The sequence below is a fragment of the Pseudophryne corroboree genome, chromosome 1, assembly GCF_028390025.1.
Source record: "Pseudophryne corroboree isolate aPseCor3 chromosome 1, aPseCor3.hap2, whole genome shotgun sequence".
NCBI classification, from domain to species: domain Eukaryota; kingdom Metazoa; phylum Chordata; class Amphibia; order Anura; family Myobatrachidae; genus Pseudophryne; species Pseudophryne corroboree.
Window position 1 is genome coordinate 831670091 of NC_086444.1, and position 24358 is coordinate 831694448.

At 47.1% G+C, this 24358-nt stretch overlaps 1 protein-coding gene across 2 annotated transcripts in view; it reads right to left on the reverse strand.

The window, feature by feature from the left end:
- NUP54 (nucleoporin 54) overlaps nucleotides 1-16010 on the reverse strand; it is a 94306-nt gene extending 78296 nt beyond the window's left edge. The window contains exons 1-2 of one of the 2 annotated variants that reach the window (XM_063919773.1): nucleotides 15820-16010; nucleotides 13258-13356 (exon numbers count right to left, since the gene is read on the reverse strand). In XM_063919773.1, the coding sequence (XP_063775843.1) occupies nucleotides 13258-13356; nucleotides 15820-15865 (145 nt within the window). In that variant the 5' untranslated portion in view covers nucleotides 15866-16010. The remainder of the gene's footprint in view (nucleotides 1-13257; nucleotides 13357-15819) is intronic. The other variant, XM_063919775.1, reaches the window with a different exon arrangement.
- Between the last annotated feature and the right edge of the window lie 8348 nt (nucleotides 16011-24358).

Genomic DNA, 24358 nt, shown 5'->3' on the forward strand with positions numbered 1-24358 from the left:
CCAGAGTGAAATAAATCAAAGTTCCCTACACAAAAACAGTCTTACTACATTTATGCAGCTGGAATGTGTGTATATGCGAATGATCTTATTTCATGTTACGTTAATATACTTGGAAAAAAATAAAAAATAAATAGAAATAAATTCAAGGCCATTTTAAAAGGAAATTATGACACTAAATTAAGAAGCAATCAAGAAATCTCTGGCCTCAATATAAAATTTCACACAGGTAATCTGAATAATCCAAAAAATAAGATTTTACTTACCGATAAATCTATTTCTCGGAGTCCGTAGTGGATGCTGGGGTTCCTGAAAGGACCATGGGGAATAGCGGCTCCGCAGGAGACAGGGCACAAAAAGTAAAGCTTTTTCCGATCAGGTGGTGTGCACTGGCTCCTCCCCCTATGACCCTCCTCCAGACTCCAGTTAGGTACTGTGCCCGGACGAGCGTACACAATAAGGGAGGATTTTGAATCCCGGGTAAGACTCATACCAGCCACACCAATCACACCGTACAACTTGTGATCTAAACCCAGTTAACAGTATGATAACAGCGGAGCCTCTGGAAGATGGCTTCCTTCAACAATAACCCGAATTAGTTAACAATAACTATGTACAATTTATGCAGATAATCCGCACTTGGGATGGGCGCCCAGCATCCACTACGGACTCCGAGAAATAGATTTATCGGTAAGTAAAATCTTATTTTCTCTATCGTCCTAGTGGATGCTGGGGTTCCTGAAAGGACCATGGGGATTATACCAAAGCTCCCAAACGGGCGGGAGAGTGCGGATGACTCTGCAGCACCGAATGAGAGAACTCCAGGTCCTCCTTAGCCAGAGTATCAAATTTGTAAAATTTTACAAACGTGTTCTCCCCTGACCACGTAGCTGCTCGGCAAAGTTGTAATGCCGAGACCCCTCGGGCAGCCGCCCAAGATGAGCCCACCTTCCTTGTGGAGTGGGCCTTTACAGATTTAGGCTGTGGCAGGCCTGCCACAGAATGTGCAAATTGGATTGTGCTACAGATCCAACGAGCAATCGTCTGCTTAGACGCAGGAGCACCCATCTTGTTGGGTGCATACAATATAAACAACGAGTCAGATTTTCTGACTCCAGCTGTTCTTGCAATATATATTTTTAATGCTCTGACAACGTCCAGTAACTTGGAGTCCTCCAAGTCACTTGTAGCCGCAGGCACTACAATAGGCTGGTTCAGATGAAATGCTGACACCACCTTAGGGAGAAAATGCGGACGAGTCCTCAGTTCTGCCCTGTCCGAATGGAAAATCAGATATGGCTTTTGTAAGATAAAGCTGCCAATTCTGACACTCTCCTGGCAGAAGCCAGGGCTAGAAGCATGGTCACTTTCCAAGTGAGATACTTCAAATCCACCTTATTTAGTGGTTCAAACCAATGAGATTTTAGAAAATCCAAAACTACATTGAGATCCCACGGTGCCACTGGAGGCACCACAGGGGGCTGTATATGCAGCACACCCTTAACAAAGGTCTGGACTTCAGGGACTGAAGCCAATTCTTTTTGAAAGAAAATCGACAGGGCCGAAATTTGAACCTTAATAGATCCCAATTTGAGACCCATAGACAATCCTGATTGCAGGAAATGTAGGAATCGACCCAGTTGAAATTCCTCCGTCGGAGCACTCCGATCTTCGCACCACGCAACATATTTTCGCCAAATTCGGTGATAATGTTGCACGGTTACTTCTTTCCTTGCTTTAATCAAAGTAGGAATGACTTCTTCCGGCATGCCTTTTTCCACTAGGATCCGGCGTTCAACCGCCATGCCGTCAAACGCAGCCGCGGTAAGTCTTGAAACAGACAGGGACCCTGCTGAAGCAAGTCCCTCCTTAGAGGTAGAGGCCACGGATCTTCCGTGATCATCTCTTGAAGTTCCGGGTACCAAGTCCTTCTTGGCCAATCCGGAACCACTAGTATCGTTCTTACGCCTCTTTGCCGTATAATTCTCAATACTTTTGGTATGAGAGGCAGAGGAGGAAACACATACACCGACTGGTACACCCAAGGCGTTACCAGCGCGTCCACAGCTATTGCCTGCGGATCTCTTGACCTGGCGCAATACCTGTCCAGTTTTTTGTTGAGGCGAGACGCCATCATGTCCACCATTGGTCTTTCCCAACGGGTTACCAGCATGTGGAAGACTTCTGGATGAAGTCCCCACTCTCCCGGGTGAAGATCGTGTCTGCTGAGGAAGTCTGCTTCCCAGTTGTCCACTCCCGGGATGAACACTGCTGACAGTGCTATCACATGATTCTCTGCCCAGCGAAGAATCCTTGCAGCTTCTGCCATTGCACTCCTGCTTCTTGTGCCGCCCTGTCTGTTCACATGGGCGACTGCCGTGATGTTGTCCGACTGGATCAACACCGGTTTTCCCTGAAGCAGAGGTTCTGCCTGGCTTAGAGCATTGTATATTGCTCTTAGTTCCAGAATGTTTATGTGAAGAGACGTTTCCAGGCTTGTCCATACTCCCTGGAAGTTTCTTCCTTGTGTGACTGCTCCCCAGCCTCTCAGGCTGGCGTCCGTGGTCACCAGGATCCAATCCTGTATGCCGAATCTGCGGCCCTCCAATAGATGAGGACTCTGCAACCACCACAGAAGAGACACCCTTGTCCTTGGAGACAGGGTTATCCGTAGGTGCATCTGAAGATGCGACCCTGACCATTTGTCCAACAGATCCCTTTGGAAAATTCTTGCGTGGAATCTGCCGAATGGAATTGCTTCGTAAGAAGCCACCATTTTTCCCAGGACTCTTGTGCATTGATGTACAGACACCTTTCCTGGTTTTAGGAGGTTCCTGACAAGCTCGGATAACTCCTTGGCTTTTTCCTCCGGGAGAAAAACCTTTTTCTGAACCGTGTCCAGAATCATCCCTAGGAACAGCAGACGAGTTGTCGGTATTAACTGGGATTTTGGAATATTCAGAATCCACCCGTGCTGTTTTAGCACTTCTTGAGACAGTGCTAATCCCATCTCTAGCTGTTCTCTGGACCTCGCCCTTATTAGGAGATCGTCCAAGTATGGGATAATTAATACGCCTTTTCTTCGAAGAAGAATCATCATCTCGGCCATTACCTTTGTAAAGATCCGAGGTGCCGTGGACAATCCGAACGGCAGCGTCTGAAACTGATAGTGACAGTTTTGTACAACGAACCTGAGGTACCCCTGGTGTGAGGGGTAAATTGGAACGTGGAGATACGCATCCTTGATGTCCAAGGATACCATAAAGTCCCCCTCTTCCAGGTTCGCTATCACTGCTCTGAGTGACTCCATTTTGAACTTGAACTTCTTTATGTACAGGTTCAAGGACTTCAGATTTAGAATAGGCCTTACCGAGCCATCCGGCTTCGGTACCACAAAAAGAGTGGAATAATACCCCTTCCCTTGTTGTAGAAGAGGTACCTTGACTATCACCTGCTGAGAGTACAGCTTGTGAATGGCTTCCAAAACCGTCTCCCTTTCGGAGGGGGACGTTGGTAACGCAGACTTCAGGAAACGACGAGGTGGATCTGTCTCTAATTCCAACCTGTACCCTTGAGATATTATCTGCAGGATCCAGGGATCTACCTGCGAGTGAGCCCACTGCGCGCTGTAATTTTTGAGACGACCGCCCACCGTCCCCGAGTCCGCTTGAGAAGCCCCAGCATCATGCTGAGGCTTTTGTAGAAGCCGGGGAGGGATTCTGTTCCTGGGAAGGAGCTGCGTGTTGCTGTCTCTTCCCTCTACCTTTGCCTCGTGGCAGATATGAATAGCCCTTTGCTCTCTTATTTTTAAAGGAACGAAAGGGCTGCGGTTGAAAAGTCGGTGCCTTTTTCTGTTGGGGAGTGACTTGAGGTAGAAAGGTGGATTTCCCGGCTGTAGCCGTGGCCACCAAATCTGATAGACCGACTCCAAATAACTCCTCCCCTTTATACGGCAAAACTTCCATATGCCGTTTTGAATCCGCATCGCCTGTCCACTGTCGCGTCCATAAAGCTCTTCTGGCCGAAATGGACATAGCACTTACCCGTGATGCCAGTGTGCAGATATCCCTCTGTGCATCACGCATATAAAGAAATGCATCCTTTATTTGTTCTAACGACAGTAAAATATTGTCCCTGTCCAGGGTATCAATATTTTCAATCAGGGACTCCGACCAAACTACCCCAGCACTGCCCATCCAGGCAGTCGCTACAGCTGGTCGTAGTATAACACCTGCATGTGTGTATATACTTTTCTGGATATTTTCCATCCTCCTATCTGATGGATCTTTAAGTGCGGCCGTCTCAGGAGAAGGTAACGCCACTTGTTTAGATAAGCGTGTTAGCGCCTTGTCCACCCTAGGAGGTGTTTCCCAGCGCTCCCTAACCTCTGGCGGGAAAGGGTATAATGCCAATAATTTCTTTGAAATTATCAGCTTTTTATCAGGGGCAACCCACGCTTCATTACACACGTCATTTAATTCTTCTGATTCAGGAAAAACTATAGGTAGTTTTTTCATACCCCACATAATACCCTGTTTAGTGGTACCTGTAGTATCAGCTAAATGTAACGCCTCCTTCATTGCCAAAATCATATAACGTGTGGCCCTACTGGAAAATACGGTTGATTCGTCACCGTCACCACTGGAGTCATCGCCTGTGTCTGGGTCTGTGTCGACCGACTGAGGCAAAGGGCGTTTCACAGCCCCTGACGGTGTTTGAGTCGCCTGGACAGGCACTAATTGATTGTCCGGCCGCCTCATGTCGTCAAACGACTGCTTTAGCGTGTTGACACTATCCCGTAGTTCCATAAATAAAGGCATCCATTCTGGTGTCGACTCCCTAGGGGGTGACATCCTCATATTTGGCAATTGCTCCGCCTCCACACCAATATCGTCCTCATACATGTCGACACACACGTACCGACACACAGCAGACACACAGGGAATGCTCCTAACGAAGACAGGACCCACTAGCCCTTTGGGGAGACAGAGGGAGTGTTTGCCAGCACACACCAAAAAGCGCTATATATATATCAGGGATAGCCTTATAATAAGTGCTCCCTTATAGCTGCTTTGTTATATCAAATATCGCCATAAATGTGCCCCCCCCTCTCTGTTTTACCCTGTTTCTGTAGTGCAGTGCAGGGGAGAGACTTGGGAGCCGTCCTGACCAGCGGAGCTGTGAGAGGAAATGGCGCCGTGTGCTGAGGAGATAGGCCCCGCCCCTTTTCTGGCGGGCTCGTCTCCCGCTATTTAGAAACATTAGGCAGGGGTTAAATATCTCCATATAGCCTCTAGGGCTATATGTGAGGTATTTTTAGCCATTATAGGTAATCATTTGCCTCCCAGGGCGCCCCCCTCCCAGCGCCCTGCACCCTCAGTGACTGCCGTGTGAAGTGTGCTGAGAGGAAAATGGCGCACAGCTGCAGTGCTGTGCGCTACCTTTTGAAGACTGCAGGAGTCTTCAGCCGCCGATTCTGGACCTCTTCTGATTTCAGCATCTGCAAGGGGGCCGGCGGCGTGGCTCCGGTGACCATCCAGGCTGTACCTGTGATCGTCCCTCTGGAGCTTGATGTCCAGTAGCCAAGAAGCCAATCCATCCTGCACGCAGGTGAGTTGACTCCTTCTCCCCTCAGTCCCTCGCTGCAGTGATCCTGTTGCCAGCAGGCATCACTGTAAAATAAAAAACCTAGCTAAACTTTTTCTAAGCAGCTCTTTAGGAGAGCCACCTAGATTGCACCCTTCTCGGCCGGGCACAAAAATCTAACTGGAGTCTGGAGGAGGGTCATAGGGGGAGGAGCCAGTGCACACCACCTGATCGGAAAAAGCTTTACTTTTTGTGCCCTGTCTCCTGCGGAGCCGCTATTCCCCATGGTCCTTTCAGGAACCCCAGCATCCACTAGGACGATAGAGAAAGTATGTTGAGTCAATTTAAGGGCTTGTACACAAAGGCGTTAAAACAGGTGTCAACAAAGCCAAATTAAACGTACTGACCCTACTGCTGCAAATAAAATAATGTAGATGAGCAGCCAGTATGCAGGTGCTTTCTGGCAAACACTTGCTGCACATCAATTTCAACGTTGCTTGCAGCGATCAGTGTCATCAGTCTTCAACAAAACACGGTGCAGCTCTATGGGGTATGTAAAGTACCGAGTGCACTATGCAGAGACTCATTAATGGGGTGAGATTCAATTGTTTACCCTCAAAGCTACCACTAAGGAGCGCAAAATTGAGCAATTCAATTGTTGCTCTGTTTAGATGCCCGTTAGCTGTGAGGGTTAATTTTTTTCTTGTAGCCTCCTGTGGTGCGAGTAAAAATGTGTGCACAGTCCGTGGTTTAGGCACCCAAACCCCCCTATTCGTGGCTAAACCCCTTCTACTTGGGCACGCATAAAGCAATGAGCACCCGATCAGAGCAACAATTAAATTGCTCTGATAGGCACCCGAAAACCATTTGAATCACCCCAAATATGTCTTAAAGCTTCCCTGAAGCGTGATCACATTACTTATTCATCAACTAGAGTTGTTTGTCAACGTCCATGTGTACGAAGCCTTAGTCTGTTTTTGCCAACATCTTACATAATAAACAGGGTGTGTGCACACAAACTTCATATAAAAGGAAAATAGGATTTGAATTACCTACCAGTAAATCCTTTTCTCGTAGTCCGTAGGGTATACTGAGAATCCATTTAGTACCATGGGGTATAGACGGGTCCACTATGAGCCATGGGCACTATAGAAGTTTGATTGTATGTGTGCTGGCTCCTCCCTCTATGCCCCTCCTACCATACAGTCCAAGAAATTGTGCCGAGGAGACGGACATACTTCGAGAGAAGGATATAGAAAAGGAAAGTGGTGAGAATTCAACCAGCAAAAGCAGAACGCCACGCTAACCAAACATGCAAACAGGGACAGCAACAGCTGAACCAAACAATATTACTAAACCAAGTAACAGCGCAGGAAGAACGAAGCACCGGGGCGGGCACCCAGTATCCCCTACGGACTACGAGAAAAGGATTTACCGGTAGGTAATTAAAATTCTATTTTCTCTTACATCCTAGGGGATACTGGGAATCCATTTAGTACCATAGTGAAGTACCAAAGCTCCCAAACCGGGTGGGTGAGGCTCCTGCAGAACTGATTGACCAAACTGAAGGTCCTCAGAGGCCAAAGTATCGAACTTGTAAAACTTAGCAAACGTGTTCAAACCCAACCAAGTAGCTGCTCGGCAGAGCTGTAAAGCCGAGACACCCTGGGCAGCTGCAAAAGAGGAACCCACAGACCTAGTAGAGTGGGCTTGAATAGATTTCGGAATTGGCAAACCTGCCGTGGAATAAGCATGCTGGATAGTAAGCCTGATCCAGCGCGCAATGGACTGCTTAGAAGCAGGACACACAATTTTATTGGGATCATAAAGAACGAACAGCGAGTCCGATTTTCTGTGACGAGCTGTTCTCTTCACATAGACCTTGAAAGCCCTGACGACATCCAAAAACTTTGAAGTAGTCAAGGAATCCGTAACAGCCGGAATCACAATAGGTTGGTTGATTGATGTGAAACGCAGACACCACCTTAGTAATAAATTGTTGATGAATCCTGAGTTCAGCTCTGTCCTCATGGAAAATTAAGTAGGGGCTCTTGTGAGGGAACGCCCCCAGCTGTGAGAGTCTTCCACGCAAGAGATACTTTACTTCTACTTCATGTAACAGTTTAAACCAATCCGATAGGAGGAACTGCAGCACAAAAATTGAGATCACACGGTGCTGTGGAAGGCACAAAGGGAGGCTGTATGTGCAGAACACCTTTCAAGAACGTCTGGACCTCAGGGAGAGAAGCCAATTGTTTCTGAAAGAAAACAAAGGCTGAAATCTGAACTTTTATGGAGCATAGGCGTAGGCCCACATCCACTCCCGACTGTAGAAAAAGCAGGAAACGTCCAAGATGAAAATCCACCGTAGAATATTGTCTGCTCTCACACCAAGAGACATATTTCTTCCAGATATGATGGTAATGTTTAGACGTTACCCCCAGAGGTTCCCAAACGCAGTCCTCAAGGCACCCCAACAGTCCAGGTTTTAGCTATATCCATGGCTCAGCACAGATGGTTAAATCAAATTGACTAGGGTGCTAATTAAGTCACCTGTGGCCAGGCATGGATACATTTAAAACCAGGACCGTTGGGGTGCCTTAGGACCAAGTTTGGGAACCTCTGCGATACCCCTTTCCTGGCCTGGATCATAGTCGGGATGACCTTGTCAGGAATCCCTTTCCTGGCTAGAATCAGCCGTTCAACTTCCATGCCGTTAAACATAGCCGAGGTAAGTCTTGATAGACGAACGGGCCCTGTTACAGAAGATCCTCTCGAAGAGGCAGAGGCCACGGATCTTCGATCAGCATCTTGAGGAGATCCGCATACCGGGCCCTTCGTGGCCAGTCCAGAGCAATGAGGATTGCTTGAACCTTTTCCCTTTTTAGAATTCTTGGGATCAGAGGAATGGGAGGAAACAAGTACACCAGCTGGTAGACCCACACAGTTGTCAGGGCGTCTACCGCCACTGCCTATGGGTCCCTCGACCTGGAACAATACAGCTTGAGCTTCTTGTTGAGTCGAGAGGCCATCATATCGATTTGTGGATACCCCCACCGACATGTCAACCACCGGAACACCTCCGGGTGAAGGCCCCATTCCCTCGGTTGCAGATCGTGTCTGCTGAGGAAGTCTGCTTCCCAGTTGCCTACTCCCGGAATGAAGATAGTCGACAATGCCACGGCGTGTTTTTCCACCCAGAGGAGAATTCTTCACACCTTTGACTTTGTGGCTCTGCTTTTCGTTCCGCTCTGTTTATGTACGTTATCGCGGTCACATTGTCCGACTGGACCTGAATTGCCTGATTATGAAGAAGAGATGAGGCCTGCAGAAGGGAATTGTCAATAGCCCTGAGTTCCAGGATATTTACTGGAAGGACAACTTCCTGACTTGACCATCTTCCTCGAAACTGCACCCCCTGGGTGACTCCTCCCCAACCTCTGAGGCTTGCATCCGTGGTTAGCAGAATCCAAATCGCGAAACCCAAACCTTCGACCCTCGACTAGGTGAGAAGTCTGTAGCCACCACAGGAGGGAGATCCTGGCTTTTGGCGACAGATGAATCCTCTGGTGCATGTGAAGATGAGATCCGGACCACTTGTCCAACAGATCCAGCTGGAAGAACCACGCATGAAACCTTCCGTACTGAATTACTTCATAAGAAGCCACCAATTTCCTAAATAGTCGTATACAGAGATGCACTGAGATTCGGTACGGCTTCAAGACGGCGCGAACCATCGACTGGATTTCCATCGCCTTTTCCAAGAGAAGGAATACTTTCTGAGACTGTGTCCAGAAACATTCCCAGGAACTGAAGCCTCTCTGTTGGTTCTAGGTGAGATTTTGGCAGGTTCAGAATCCACCCATGAGCCAGGAGTAGTCTGGTTGAGAGGGCAATGTTCTCCAACAACTGTTCCCTGGACATGCCTTTATCAGAAGATCGTCCAAGTACGGAACTATGTTCACTCCCTGTCTGCGGAGCAACATCATCATCTCTGCCATCATTTTAGTGAACACCCTCAGTGCCATGGAGAGACCAAATGGCAGGGCCTGAAACTGGTAGTGGCAGTCCTGCAGTGCAAACCGTAGATAAGCCTGATGAGGCGGCCAGATCTGAATGTGAAGGTATGCATCCTTGACAAATAGACGGTAAGAACTACCCCTCCTCTAGACCTGAGATTACTGCTCTCAACGACTCCATCTTGAATTTGAACACTCGTAAGTATGGGTTCAAAAACTTGAGGTTCAGAATCGGTCTTACCGAACCTTCTGGTTTTGGTACTACAAACAAGCTGGAATAGTAACCCTTGTTGTGTAGATGACGTGGAACTGGAATAATGACCTGGGTCTGTAACAGTTTTTGAATGGCGTCGCTCTTGTGAAACTGGTAAGCCTGATTTGAATAATCTGTGAGGTGGGAGCTCCTGGAACTCCAGTCTGTAGCCCTGGGATATAAGGTCTATGACCCAGGGATCCTGGCACGATCCTGTCCAGATGTGACTGAAGAATTTTAGCCGGGCTCCCACCCTCACGTCCTCCAGGCATTGCGGTCTACGGTCATGCGGAAGGTTTTGAGGAAGCAGAGCCTGAGCCCTGTTCCTGTGAACCAGCAGTCACTGGTTTGCGTGGTTTACCTCTAGCACCTCTGGCGGCAGTAGAAGAACCTCTGGCCTTGCCCCTAAACTTGGCAGTCCAAAAGGACTGTAGATTAGGTCCTGAGTAGGCCTTCCTTGCTGGCAGAGCTGCAGAAGGTAGGTATGTGGATTTACCCGCAGTAGCTCGGGAGATCCATTTGTTGAGTTCATCTCCAAATAAGGCCTCTCTTGTGAAAGGTAGGCCTTCCACTCCTTTCCTGGCGTCCACGTCAGCAGTCCACTGACATAGCCATAACCCTCTGCGTGCCGATACTGCCATAGCTGTAGTGAGTGCATTAAGCAAACCTATCTCTTTTATGGCTTCCACCATAAAGTTTGCAGAGTCTTGTATATATTGCAGGAGCAAAATAATTTCCTCTTGAGGCAAGGTGTCTAACGCCTCAATTAAATTACCTGACGATTTAGCAATGCTATAGTGGGTCTCTGGGCCACCCCGGCAGTAATATGCAAAGATTTGAATGTAGTCTCAATCTTGCGATCAGCCGCATCTTTTAGGGAGGCTGCACCAGGCCCTGGTAGTACAATTTTACGTGAGCGCCTGGAGACTGACGCATCCACTATCGGTGGATTTTCCGAATTTTTCCTATCCTCAGGAGGAAAAGGAAAAGATAACAACCGCCTGGGAATTTTACATTTCTTATCTGGATTAACCCACGGTTCTTCAAAAAGGGTATTTAGTTCCTTTGACACCGGAAAAGTGGCTGAGGATTTTTTCTTAATATTAAAGTAAGATTCCTCACTCTCCTCTGTCACCTTATCAGGGATATTTAGAACTTCTCTGATAGCATCTTCAAGAGCCTCTACACCCTGCGACAGAGTACCCTCCCCTACCTCTGTGTCCAACTCACCTTACTCCCTTTCTGACCCTTCATAATCAGAGTCAAAATGCAGTATATGGGCCAAGGTACGTTTCTGCCGACAAATGGTACAGACTGAGACGCTGGTCTGGGTACTGAATCCTTTTTCCTAAACTCATCCATAGACTGCCTTAAGTATTGCGTCTCTTTCTCATTACGAGATAATTTTGTAGAAGTGGTGGAAATCATTCCCCTAATGGAGTCCAGCCATGCTGGTTCTGCCCCACTAGTCTGGGAAGGGATACTACAGAGTACACACTAGTGAACCTCCTGGAGAAGTGGAACACCGTGCCTTACATGAAACACTCTTTGCCTGACATACTGCAGTAGTGACAGCACACACACACAGGAAATGGTTAAAAGCACAATAAGCTCACAAAGAGCCCTTCCAGAAAGACAGAGAGAGAGTATGGAACCAGCACACGGCGCCCTTATCGCTAATGCCAAGCTTAGCCGGGTCGCAGACTAAAGTACCTAGATTACACTAGTAAATAGCTTCCCCCCTGCTATGACCCCCTGGTACCGCTGAGGTAAACTGGAGGCTTTCCGGAGGAGCTGCGCATCCCTATCAGTCATCGTCTGTGTCAGCTGCAGTCGGGAAAATGGCGCTGGTGAGCTGCTGGATTCGCTCAGTGAAGACCCACCCCATAAATGGCGCACGGTCTTCCCGCTCTTCTTTATACTGGCTGATGTGTCTGAGAGCATAAAATGGAGACATTCCCCTTTTATGGCTGTAGTGCCAGTCTGGGTACTGTGTACACTACAGTGTACTTAGTCAGGAGACTCAGTCCGCCCCGTGTAGAAGCCGTGCGTCCAAGTACCCTCATACATCCATAATGGCCGGCGACCAGCTAACCGGGACGCTGGCTTAGTGCTCACCACTCTTCATTGTTGTGGCTCTGTTAGGGGTGGCGGCGTGCTGCGGGAATGTACGCTCGCCGTGGTGGGGTTTGCGAATAGTTCCATCAGGAGCTTGCGTCCTGTCAGCGGGGAACGGGACCATTAACCCTTAGTGGGTTTGGGCCGTTCCCCCTCTAAGTCCCACGAAGCAGACAGGCTGATGCCCTCCAGTCCATCCTGAAAATAAACTTTTAAAAATAAATACAGAAAACTCTTCAGGAGCTTCCAGAGACGTGACCGGCTCCTCCGAGCACATTTTCTTAACCGAGTCTGGTAGAAGGAGCATGGAGGGAGGAGCCAGCGCACACTATCAAACTTCTATAGTGCACATGGCTCCTAGTGGACCCGTCTATACACCATGGTACTAAATGGATTCTTATTACCCTTAGGATGTAAGAGAAATATATAGAATCCTGTGATTTACAAATCAAAATATATCGGCATAAATAAAACTCATCATGCCTAATTTGTTTTAAAACTATCTTACTATAATGTACCCTATTGCAGTTTCTAATAAGGACTGCAATTGCATTAAGATATGCAAACTTGTGGGTTCCGTCTGTTATTTCCTGAGAAACCATCTGACACAATGACATTGTTCTGATCCAATATGTCACCTGGTTGGTTATGTTCCTTCATAATAAATCGATTACAATGCCTTGTACAATCAAGTATAGTGTCCTGCTATCAATGTTTGTAAGGAAAGACCAGTCAAGAGCCATTGTGCTTAGAGATTCAGGTGATAGCAGACCAAACTAGAAGCTGAAAATGTGGTATTATTCCAACAAACCGTGAATAATTAAAAACAATAAAATTTATCAAATGTGCAATGGTGAAAGAATATTTAAGTGTAAATACTACACTTTGTAGTTGATCGTCTTTTAAGCTTTCTACGTTACGTTAACGGAAAGACATTTTGGCGCATTTTCTATATGGTGGCTAATTGTTAGGAAATGGGTCATAATGGAACAGTCCTGCACCCTCACTTTAATTAACGCAATCTGAATGTACCCTTTAAGTCACATGTAAACATAACTATGAAAAATATACACATTTACATGTTACACGTGCTTAAAACTAAATAGTTCTATTTACAAAAAAGAAAAACCCTGCAATTTACTTATGGCAAATAAACAGAAGGGAATTATGCAATCACTATGTATATGTACACAAGGTGCCTAATTTTTGCATCTTTGAATAGAGAACCTCTGTCCAGAGAGACATTTTTTTCTAGCATAAGTACTTAGAAGATTTAGTGATTACCGCCAAATCCTGTTGCTGTTGTGGTGGTAGCGGGGCCAAATCCAAAACCAGATGCAGTTGTTTTTGGAGTAAAATTTCCCAGGGAGAATCCTGATGTACCTATTGAAAGAAAAAAAAATTGAGATTGGGGAATAACAGCAACATAATCACTCAGTTGTAGACATACGCTAATCAATAAAACTCTAATAGAAAAGGACATCTATAAAATATGACATTAATAGTAGTTAAATGAGACTAAAATCTCAAAAATGGAGAAATATAACCTACGTACGTGTAGCAGGTTTTTGAAAGTGCTGAGATTTTGTTAAAATAGCCCTAAGATTTAATGCGGTGATGTTTAAGGCAAAAGCAGGTCGGTTTTGCCTTAGTAAAAGTTTGTTATAATGCCAACTAGCTCCAATCTAGTTTTTTTCCAAAAAAACTGCTGCATATTACATTTGGCCCGTGAACGGTTTCATTTGTCCTTCAATGAAGAAACCCGAGTGTGCATACACCATACGTACATCATTACACCACAGAGATGACACCAACAGAACGGACACAATCAGCACTATTTAACTGTTATCGTGGCCTGATATCCCCAACTAAAGTAACAGGAGATCGCAGGGGCGATATTCTATTGATGCTTATTATCGCAAACATCAGTGCCTCGTTTATCCATGTAAAGTGGCTAAACCCAACTAAGCTAATGGGCGCTATCGCAAAAAGTGCTTATACAAGTCACTTTTCACACATTTTTTCACTTATACGGTGGGATATAATGAAGTCCGTGATCGTTGGAAGTGAGGGATGCTGACCGATCTCTGACTTTTTTTTAAAGGGGCAAACACTTACAAGGCAAAACGATGCCTTGTAAGTGATTGCCCCTTTAAAAAAAATATTTGGGAGCTTCCCACATCCCTCACTTTCGTGATCTTCGACTCCCATTACATTCCGCCAACTGGATGCAAAGTGAAGGTGTGTATAAGCACTTTCACTGGTAATATCCACTTAAGGGCTTGGGATTTGTTTTTTTTTACAAACACACAATGTCAGTGAATAAGGAGACTGACTGTCCTTCCTACAGTGCTCTCCAAGACATCAGAACAGGCATTCCCAAACTCGGTCCTCAAGGCACTCTTATACCCCTTTTACACTGACAATTTTATCCCGGGATTTTGCACGTGAACGCGCATCATCCCGGGATTTTTGTCAGTGTGAAAGGGTACAGGGACAATTTCCCGGGACGAGCATCCCGTCCCGGGAAGATGTGCAGTGTGAACGGGTATACCGGGTCAAAGCGACCCGGCACCCATTCGCTGCATAGGAGGAGGCGGTGCCTGGAGAAGATTATCTCCAAGCACCGCCTCCGGTAGAGTCCGCGGTGACGTCACCGACTCGGCAATATGCCGGGTCGGGCCGCTAGTGTAAAAGGGTCATTCCCGGGAATGTGTCCCGGGAAATATACCTGGACACATTCCCGGGAATGACCTCGGCCTGCGAGTGTAAAAGGGGTAATTACAGTCCAGGTTTTTGTGATATCCATGACTGAGCACAGGTGGATTAATTAGTACCTGTTATTTTGATTTAACCATCTGTGCTGAAGCCTGGATATCACTAAAACCTGCGCTGTTAGTGTGCCTTGAGAACAGAGGTTGGAAAATGCCTGCATCAGAATGTCCCACAGAAATATAAGGCTAGGTACACACTTTAACAACTAAAATTCCGCCGTTATGTAACACTTACTAACTGGCCGTTTGATATATCGGGCTCATACAGCACAACAAATTTTGCCTGCCCAGCTGTGATGTCACGGTCAGCAGTTACTCCACCCTGGCATACTGTATCTGTGAGTCAGTGGGTCAGCCATACAGATGTACCAATATATCTGAAAGATAACCCAGCATTGGTTGTGCTGCAGGGCAAACGCAATACAGTATAGGTGCATACACACTTGCCGATAAAGTAAAGGACGCTCATTTTGCCCTTCCTGAGCGACGTCGTTTATCATATCGATTAGTGTGTACGCTGCCAAACATCGAGCGGCCCCACACATGCTGTAGACCGTGCATGCAACTCAATTTGGACTCTCGTCCAAAAGCTGCATGTACGGCTCTACTGTGTACCCACCTTATGCCTGTGAATGACGTTATTCATAGGCATACCGGCTGTACACATGGACAGAAGCACTATGCTATATGTCATTCATTAGCTGATTGTACAACGTATCACAAAGTGTGCACCTAGCATAATATCTGTGCCACAACCACAGGCAGGTGATGGGGGTGGATACCCGAAAGCGTCTGCAGCACAGTGAGGTGTCACAGATGTGATTGGCCTGGTCAGGCGGCTACCCTCATACACTGTCCATTCATACAGCACATCCTGGTGCATTATAGTAATACTATAATGCCCCAGGATGTGCTGTATGCATGGGCAGTGTACTACGTATAGTGTATTTGAGGAGTGCTCTACAAGGATGGCTGTATACTGCAATGTGTGTGATTGTGTATATAAACAGCCCTCGCCCTCCTCATATCCTCTCTCCCGCCCCCTTCCGCTACCCATCACCCCACATCTCACCCTGGCTAGTCGTAGCTCCAGTGGCGGACCCGAAGTTGAACGACATGTCACCGGTAAGCTGCACAGGCCCTGAGATCAGAAAGCCAGCAGCTGCAGCAGATAGCTACACACGCCGCGGCCGCGCACACAAACAGCAGCAGCAGCAGCACACAGTTCGGAAACCACGCATGCGCGCGTCAGGCGCGCTGACAGGTAAAACACGCGTCGTGCCCGCTAAACGTCCATTGAAGCTTTTCGCCATGTTGGATAAGGGCAAAAGAAGTTCACCTCTGTCACGATGGACGTGAAGGCTGTTGGGACAAAAAAAAACACAATTGCGCTAATTTCCCAGGTTGCGTTATCCACTGGTTGGAAATGAGATTCCTATTGGCTACACTTTGTTAGAGATGTGTTGCCTAGTGAGAGTTTTTGTGAAGAATGTCGTATAGCATTGAGGGTCATTCCGACCCGGCGCCATAGTGCGCATGCGGGACGGCCGAAGGCCGTAGCTGGATAGCGATCGCCTCTGCCTGATTGACAGGCAGAGGCGATCGATGGGAGGGGGCGAAACGGCGGCGTTTGGGTGGGGGGCGGGCTGCAGCGGCTGCGTGACGTCATACGCAGCCGCTGCGGGCTAGAGATGAGCGGGTTCGGTTCCTCGGAAACCGAACCCGCCCGAACGTCATGTTTTTTTACACGGGTCCGAGCGACTCGGATCTTCCCGCCTTGCTCGGCTAACCCGAGCGCGCCCGAACGTCATCATCACGCTGTCGGATTCTCGCGAGGCTCGGATTCTATCGCGAGACTCGGATTCTATATAAGGAGCCGCGCGTCACCGCCATTTTCACACGTGCATTGAGAGTCATAGGGAGAGGACGTGGCTGGCGTCCTCTCCGTTTAGAGAAGAGAGAGACACAGTATTTTCGGGGAGCATTATTAGGAGGAGTACTACTGTATACTACTATACTACTTGCTGAAGTGATATATAGATTAGATAGTGTGACTGTAAGTGTATTATCTGACTTGTGGAGGAGACTGACAGTGGGGAGCAGTTAGAGTCTGAGAGCAGGACTCAGGAGTACATATAACGTACAGTGCACACTTTTGCTGCCAGAGTCAGTGCCACACTGCCATTGTTGTGACCACACTGACCACCAGTATATTAATAATATATTTTGTGATTGTCTGCTTAGGCCTCGGAGTACTAGTTGCAAGTTGCAACGTGACCTGTCCTGAAGTGACCACCAGTTTAATAATCAATCACCACCAGTTTAATATATATATATATATATATATATATATATATAATTGTATATAATATATATATATATATATATATATATATAATATTGTATACCACCTACCCGTGGTTTTTTTTTTTTTTTCATTCTTCTTTATACATACTACTATAGTAGCTTACTGTAGCAGTTTGCGGTGCTGTGCTGACCTGACAGTGTCCAGCAGGTCCGTCATCAGTCATTACATAATAAATATATATAGTACCTGTCCGGCTGCAGTACTAGTGATATTATATTGATTTCATCTCATTATCAATAATTTATCATCCAGTCTAGACTCTATATTAGCAGCAGACACAGTACGTTAGTCCACGGCTGTAGCTACCTGTGTCGGCACTCGGCAGTCCATCCATAATTGTATACCACCTACCCGTGGTTTTTTTTTTTCTTTCTTCTTTGTACATACTACTATAGAGTATAGTAGCTTACTGTAGCAGTCTGCGGTGCTGCTGAGCTGACAGTGTCCAGCAGGTCCGTCATCAGTCATCATTACCTAATAAATATATTATCTACCTGTCCGGCTGCAGTACTAGTGATATTATATATACATACATATATATATTGATTTCATCTCATTATCAATCATCCAGTCTATATTAGCAGCAGACACAGTACGTTAGTCCACGGCTGTAGCTACCTCTGTGTCGGCACTCAGCAGTCCATCCATAATTGTATACCACCTACCCGTGTTTTTTTTTTTTTCGTTCTTCTTTGTACATACTACTATAGTATAGTAGCTTACTGTAGCAGTCTGCGGTGCTGCTGAGCTGACAGTGTCCAGCAGGTCCGTCATCAGTCATCATTACCTAATAAATATATTATCTACCTGTCCGGCTGCAGTACTAGTGATATTATATATACATACATATATATATTGATTTCATCTCATTATCAATCATCCAGTCTATATTAGCAGCAGACACAGTACGTTAGTCCACGGCTGTAGCTACCTCTGTGTCGGCACTCGGCAGTCCATCCATAATTGTATACCACCTACCCGTGGTTTTTTTTTTTTCTTTCTTCTTTGTACATACTACTATAGAGTATAGTAGCTTACTGTAGCAGTCTGCGGTGCTGCTGAGCTGACAGTGTCCAGCAGGTCCGTCATCAGTCATCATTACCTAATAAATATATTATCTACCTGTCCGGCTGCAGTACTAGTGATATTATATATACATACATATATATATTGATTTCATCTCATTATCAATCATCCAGTCTATATTAGCAGCAGACACAGTACGTTAGTCCACGGCTGTAGCTACCTCTGTGTCGGCACTCGGCAGTCCATCCATAATTGTATACCACCTACCCGTGGTTTTTTTTTTTCTTTCTTCTTTATACATACTACTATAGAGTATAGTAGCTTACTGTAGCAGTCTGCGGTGCTGCTGAGCTGACAGTGTCCAGCAGGTCCGTCATCAGTCATCATTACCTAATAAATATATTATCTACCTGTCCGGCTGCAGTACTAGTGATATTATATATACATACATATATATATTGATTTAATCTCATTATCAATCATCCAGTCTATATTAGCAGCAGACACAGTACGTTAGTCCACGGCTGTAGCTACCTCTGTGTCGGCACTCGGCAGTCCATCCATAAGTATACTAGTATCCATCCATCTCCATTGTTTACCTGAGGTGCCTTTTAGTTGTGCCTATTAAAATATGGAGAACAAAAATGTTGAGGTTCCAAAATTAGGGAAAGATCAAGATCCACTTCCACCTCGTGCTGAAGCTGCTGCCACTAGTCATGGCCGAGACGATGAAATGCCAGCAACGTCGTCTGCCAAGGCCGATGCCCAATGTCATAGTACAGAGCACGTCAAATCCAAAACACCAAATATCAGTAAAAAAAGGACTCCAAAACCTAAAATAAAATTGTCGGAGGAGAAGCGTAAACTTGCCAATATGCCATTTACCACACGGAGTGGCAAGGAACGGCTGAGGCCCTGGCCTATGTTCATGGCTAGTGGTTCAGCTTCACATGAGGATGGAAGCACTCAGCCTCTCGCTAGAAAACTGAAAAGACTCAAGCTGGCAAAAGCACCGCAAAGAACTGTGCGTTCTTCGAAATCCCAAATCCACAAGGAGAGTCCAATTGTGTCGGTTGCGATGCCTGACCTTCCCAACACTGGACGTGAAGAGCATGCGCCTTCCACCATTTGCACGCCCCCTGCAAGTGCTGGAAGGAGCACCCGCAGTCCAGTTCCTGATAGATTGAAGATGTCAGTGTTGAAGTACACCAGGATGAGGAGGATATGGGTGTTGCTGGCGCTGGGGAGGAAATTGACCAGGAGGATTCTGATGGTGAGGTGGTTTGTTTAAGTCAGGCACCCGGGGAGACACCTGTTGTCCGTGGGAGGAATATGGCCACTGACATGCCTGGTGAAAATACCCAAAAAATCAGCTCTTCGGCGTGGAAGTATTTCAACAGAAATGCGGACAACATTTGTCAAGCCGTGTGTTGCCTTTGTCAAGCTGTAATAAGTAGGGGTAAGGACGTTAACCACCTCGGAACATCCTCCCTTATACGTCACCTGCAGCGCATTCATAATAAGTCAGTGACAAGTTCAAAAACTTTGGGTGACAGCGGAAGCAGTCCACTGACCAGTAAATCCCTTCCTCTTGTAACCAAGCTCACGCAAACCACCCCACCAACTCCCTCAGTGTCAATTTCCTCCTTCCCCAGGAATGCCAATAGTCCTGCAGGCCATGTCACTGGCAATTCTGACGATTCCTCTCCTGCCTGGGATTCCTCCGATGCATCCTTGCGTGTAAAGCTTACTGCTGCTGGCGCTGCTGTTGTTGCTGCTGGGAGTCGAGGGTCATCCCAGAGGGGAAGTCGTAAGACCACTTTTACTACTTCCACCAAGCAATTGACTGTCCAACAGTCCTTTGCGAGGAAGATGAAATATCACAGCAGTCATCCTACTGCAAAGCGGATAACTGAGGCCTTGGCATCCTGGGTGGTGAGAAACGTGGTTCCGGTATCCATCATTACTGCAGAGCCAACTAGAGACTTGTTGGAGGTACTGTGTCCCCGGTACCAAATACCATCTAGGTTCCATTTCTCTAGGCAGGCAATACCGAAAATGTACACAGACCTCAGAAAAAGAGTCACCAGTGTCCTAAAAAATGCAGCTGTACCCAATGTCCACTTAACCACGGACATGTGGACAAGTGGAGCAGGGCAGGGTCAGGACTATATGACTGTGACAGCCCACTGGGTAGATGTATGGACTCCCGCCGCAAGAACAGCAGCGGCGGCACCAGTAGCAGCATCTCGCAAACGCCAACTCTTTCCTAGGCAGGCTACGCTTTGTATCACCGGTTTCCAGAATACGCACACAGCTGAAAACCTCTTACGGCAACTGAGGAAGATCATCGCGGAATGGCTTACCCAAATTGGACTCTCCTGTGGATTTGTGGCATCGGACAACGCCAGCAATATTGTGTGTGCATTAAATATGGGCAAATTCCAGCACGTCCCATGTTTTGCACATACCTTGAATTTGGTGGTGCAGAATTATTTAAAAAACGACAGGGGCGTGCAAGAGATGCTGTCGGTGGCCAGAAGAATTGCGGGACACTTTCGGCGTACAGGCACCACGTACAGAAGACTGGAGCACCACCAAAAACTACTGAACCTGCCCTGCCATCATCTGAAGCAAGAAGTGGTAACGAGGTGGAATTCAACCCTCTATATGCTTCAGAGGTTGGAGGAGCAGCAAAAGGCCATTCAAGCCTGTACAATTCAGCACGATATAGGAGGTGGAATGCACCTGTCTCAAGCGCAGTGGAGAATGATTTCAACGTTGTGCAAGGTTCTGATGCCCTTTGAACTTGCCACACGTGAAGTCAGTTCAGACACTGCCAGCCTGAGTCAGGTCATTCCCCTCCTCAGGCTTTTGCAGAAGAAGCTGGAGACATTGAAGGAGGAGCTAACACGGAGCGATTCCGCTAGGCATGTGGGACTTGTGGATGGAGCCCTTAATTCGCTTAACAAGGATTCACGGGTGGTCAATCTGTTGAAATCAGAGCACTACATTTTGGCCACCGTGCTCGATCCTAGATTTAAAGCCTACCTTGGATCTCTCTTTCCGGCAGACACAAGTCTGCTGGGGTTGAAAGACCTGCTGGTGAGAAAATTGTCAAGTCAAGCGGAACGCGACCTGTCAACATCTCCTCCTTCACATTCTCCCGCAACTGGGGGTGCGAGGAAAAGGCTCAGAATTCCGAGCCCACCCGCTGGCGGTGATGCAGGGCAGTCTGGAGCGACTGCTGATGCTGACATCTGGTCCGGACTGAAGGACCTGACAACGATTACGGACATGTCGTCTACTGTCACTGCATATGATTCTCTCCCCATTGAAAGAATGGTGGAGGATTATATGAGTGACCGCATCCAAGTAGGCACGTCACACAGTCCGTACTTATACTGGCAGGAAAAAGAGGCAATTTGGAGGCCCTTGCACAAACTGGCTTTATTCTACCTAAGTTGCCCTCCCACAAGTGTGTACTCCGAAAGAGTGTTTAGTGCCGCCGCTCACCTTGTCAGCAATCGGCGTACGAGGTTACATCCAGAAAATGTGGAGAAGATGATGTTCATTAAAATGAATTATAATCAATTCCTCCGTGGAGACATTGACCAGCAGCAATTGCCTCCACAAAGTACACAGGGAGCTGAGATGGTGGATTCCAGTGGGGACGAATTGATAATCTGTGAGGAGGGGGATGTACACGGTGATATATCGGAGGATGATGATGAGGTGGACATCTTGCCTCTGTAGAGCCAGTTTGTGCAAGGAGAGATTAATTGCTTCTTTTTTGGTGGGGGTCCAAACCAACCCGTCATTTCAGTCACAGTCGTGTGGCAGACCCTGTCACTGAAATGATGGGTTGGTTAAAGTGTGCATGTCCTGTTTATACAACATAAGGGTGGGTGGGAGGGCCCAAGGACAATTCCATCTTGCACCTCTTTTTTCTTTAATTTTTCTTTGCGTCATGTGCTGTTTGGGGAGGGTTTTTTGGAAGGGACATCCTGCGTGACACTGCAGTGCCACTCCTAGATGGGCCCGGTGTTTGTGTCGGCCACTAGGGTCGCTTATCTTACTCACACAGCTACCTCATTGCGCCTCTTTTTTTCTTTGCGTCATGTGCTGTTTGGGGAGGGTTTTTTGGAAGGGACATCATGCGTGACACTGCAGTGCCACTCCTAGATGGGCCCGGTGTTTGTGTCGGCCACTAGGGTCGCTTATCTTACTCACACAGCTACCTCATTGCGCCTCTTTTTTTCTTTGCGTCATGTGCTGTTTGGGGAGGGTTTTTTGGAAGGGACATCCTGCGTGACACTGCAGTGCCACTCCTAGATGGGCCCGGTGTTTGTGTCGGCCACTAGGGTCGCTTATCTTACTCACACAGCTACCTCATTGCGCCTCTTTTTTTCTTTGCGTCATGTGCTGTTTGGGGAGGGTTTTTTGGAAGGGACATCCTGCGTGACACTGCAGTGCCACTCCTAGATGGGCCCGGTGTTTGTGTCGGCCACTAGGGTCGCTTATCTTACTCACACAGCTACCTCATAGCGCCTCTTTTTTTCTTTGCGTCATGTGCTGTTTGGGGAGGGTTTTTTGGAAGGGACATCCTGCGTGACACTGCAGTGACACTCCTAGATGGGCCCGGTGTTTGTGTCGGCCACTAGGGTCGCTTAGCTTAGTCATCCAGCGACCTAGGTGCAAATTTTAGGACTAAAAATAATATTGTGAGGTGTGAGGTATTCAGAATAGACTGAAAATGAGTGTAAATTATGGTTTTTGAGGTTAATAATACTTTGGGATCAAAATGACCCCCAAATTCTATGATTTAAGCTGTTTTTTAGTGTTTTTTGAAAAAAACACCCGAATCCAAAACACACCCGAATCCGACAAAAAAAATTCGGTGAGGTTTTGCCAAAACGCGGTCGAACCCAAAACACGGCCGCGGAACCGAACCCAAAACCAAAACACAAAACCCGAAAAATTTCCGGCGCTCATCTCTACTGCGGGCCAGGGAGCGAGGAGTAGCTCCCGGCCAGCACGCTAAAGCTGCGCTGGCCGGGAGTTACTCCTGAAGTGCAAAGGTGGCGATGCCTTTGCACTTCTGCAAGGGGGGCCGGACTGACATGCGGGGCGGACTAGCCCCATGCTGGGCGTCCCCCCGCATGTCAGGAAAGATGATCATAGCTGTGCAAAATTTTGACCCCCATTGTCCATACTCAAACTTGCCTACCTGACCCTCTCCATGAGGGAGAAAATACTCTGTTCCTGCACTTTCCTGGTAATGTATGATTGCCATCACCTGTGGTGAAACACCTTTCTTATCAATTACCTAGCTCACCACAGGTGATGGCAATCATACATTACCAGGAAAGTCCAGGAACAGAGCATTTTCTCCCTCATGGAGAGGGTCAGGTAGGCAAGTATGTCCATACTGTGTCACACCTCCCACTGTTGGTGCTTTATGTAATAGCGCCTATGTTTCTGACAGATTGAGGGGAGAGAGTGTCCCGCATTGCTAAGGACAAGAATGGGAAGAAGACTTTATGGGCGAGTGTTACCCTGTAGCGAGGACGCACATTAATTACACAGGTTCTGTGGCTGGTGAAATCATCTGAAATGCAGATTTAAGTTTGCCAGCCACAGAAGCTCATACCCTGCAACTGTACCATTTTGGCAGATACAGTACCTTTTTATGGTCTGTACCTGCCAACAAGGGCTCTCATGATTGGACTCCAGTCTGACACCAGAACGTGCATAACTGCAAATAATATTGTATTGATCAATGTCTGCAAATGCCCTGTGTGTGGTTATGTATAAACCCTGTGTGAAAAGGTCATAGGAGACTTCGGCCTGACGTGCCACTGCTCCCATGCTGATCTTAAATGGAGAGGTGTCATGATCCAGGCTATTTCAAGTAGGAATAGGCCTGTTAATAAGTAGTGTGATATCAATATAGATGATACCAGGATATCCAAGTGACGTATCAATAGATGTGATGCCAATGCATTTGGGTTATATCAAAATGGGCATGATTGAAATTTGTATTATTCCAATTAATGTATCAATGTACCACATACTTGCCTACTCTCCCGGAATGTCCGGGAGGCTCTCAAAAATCGGGTGACCCTCCCGGCCTCTCGGAAGAGCAGGCAAGTCTCCCGATTTCAGGGGTCCCCTCTGCCCGGCCGCCCACTTAGCGAGTAAAGTGGGCGGTCCG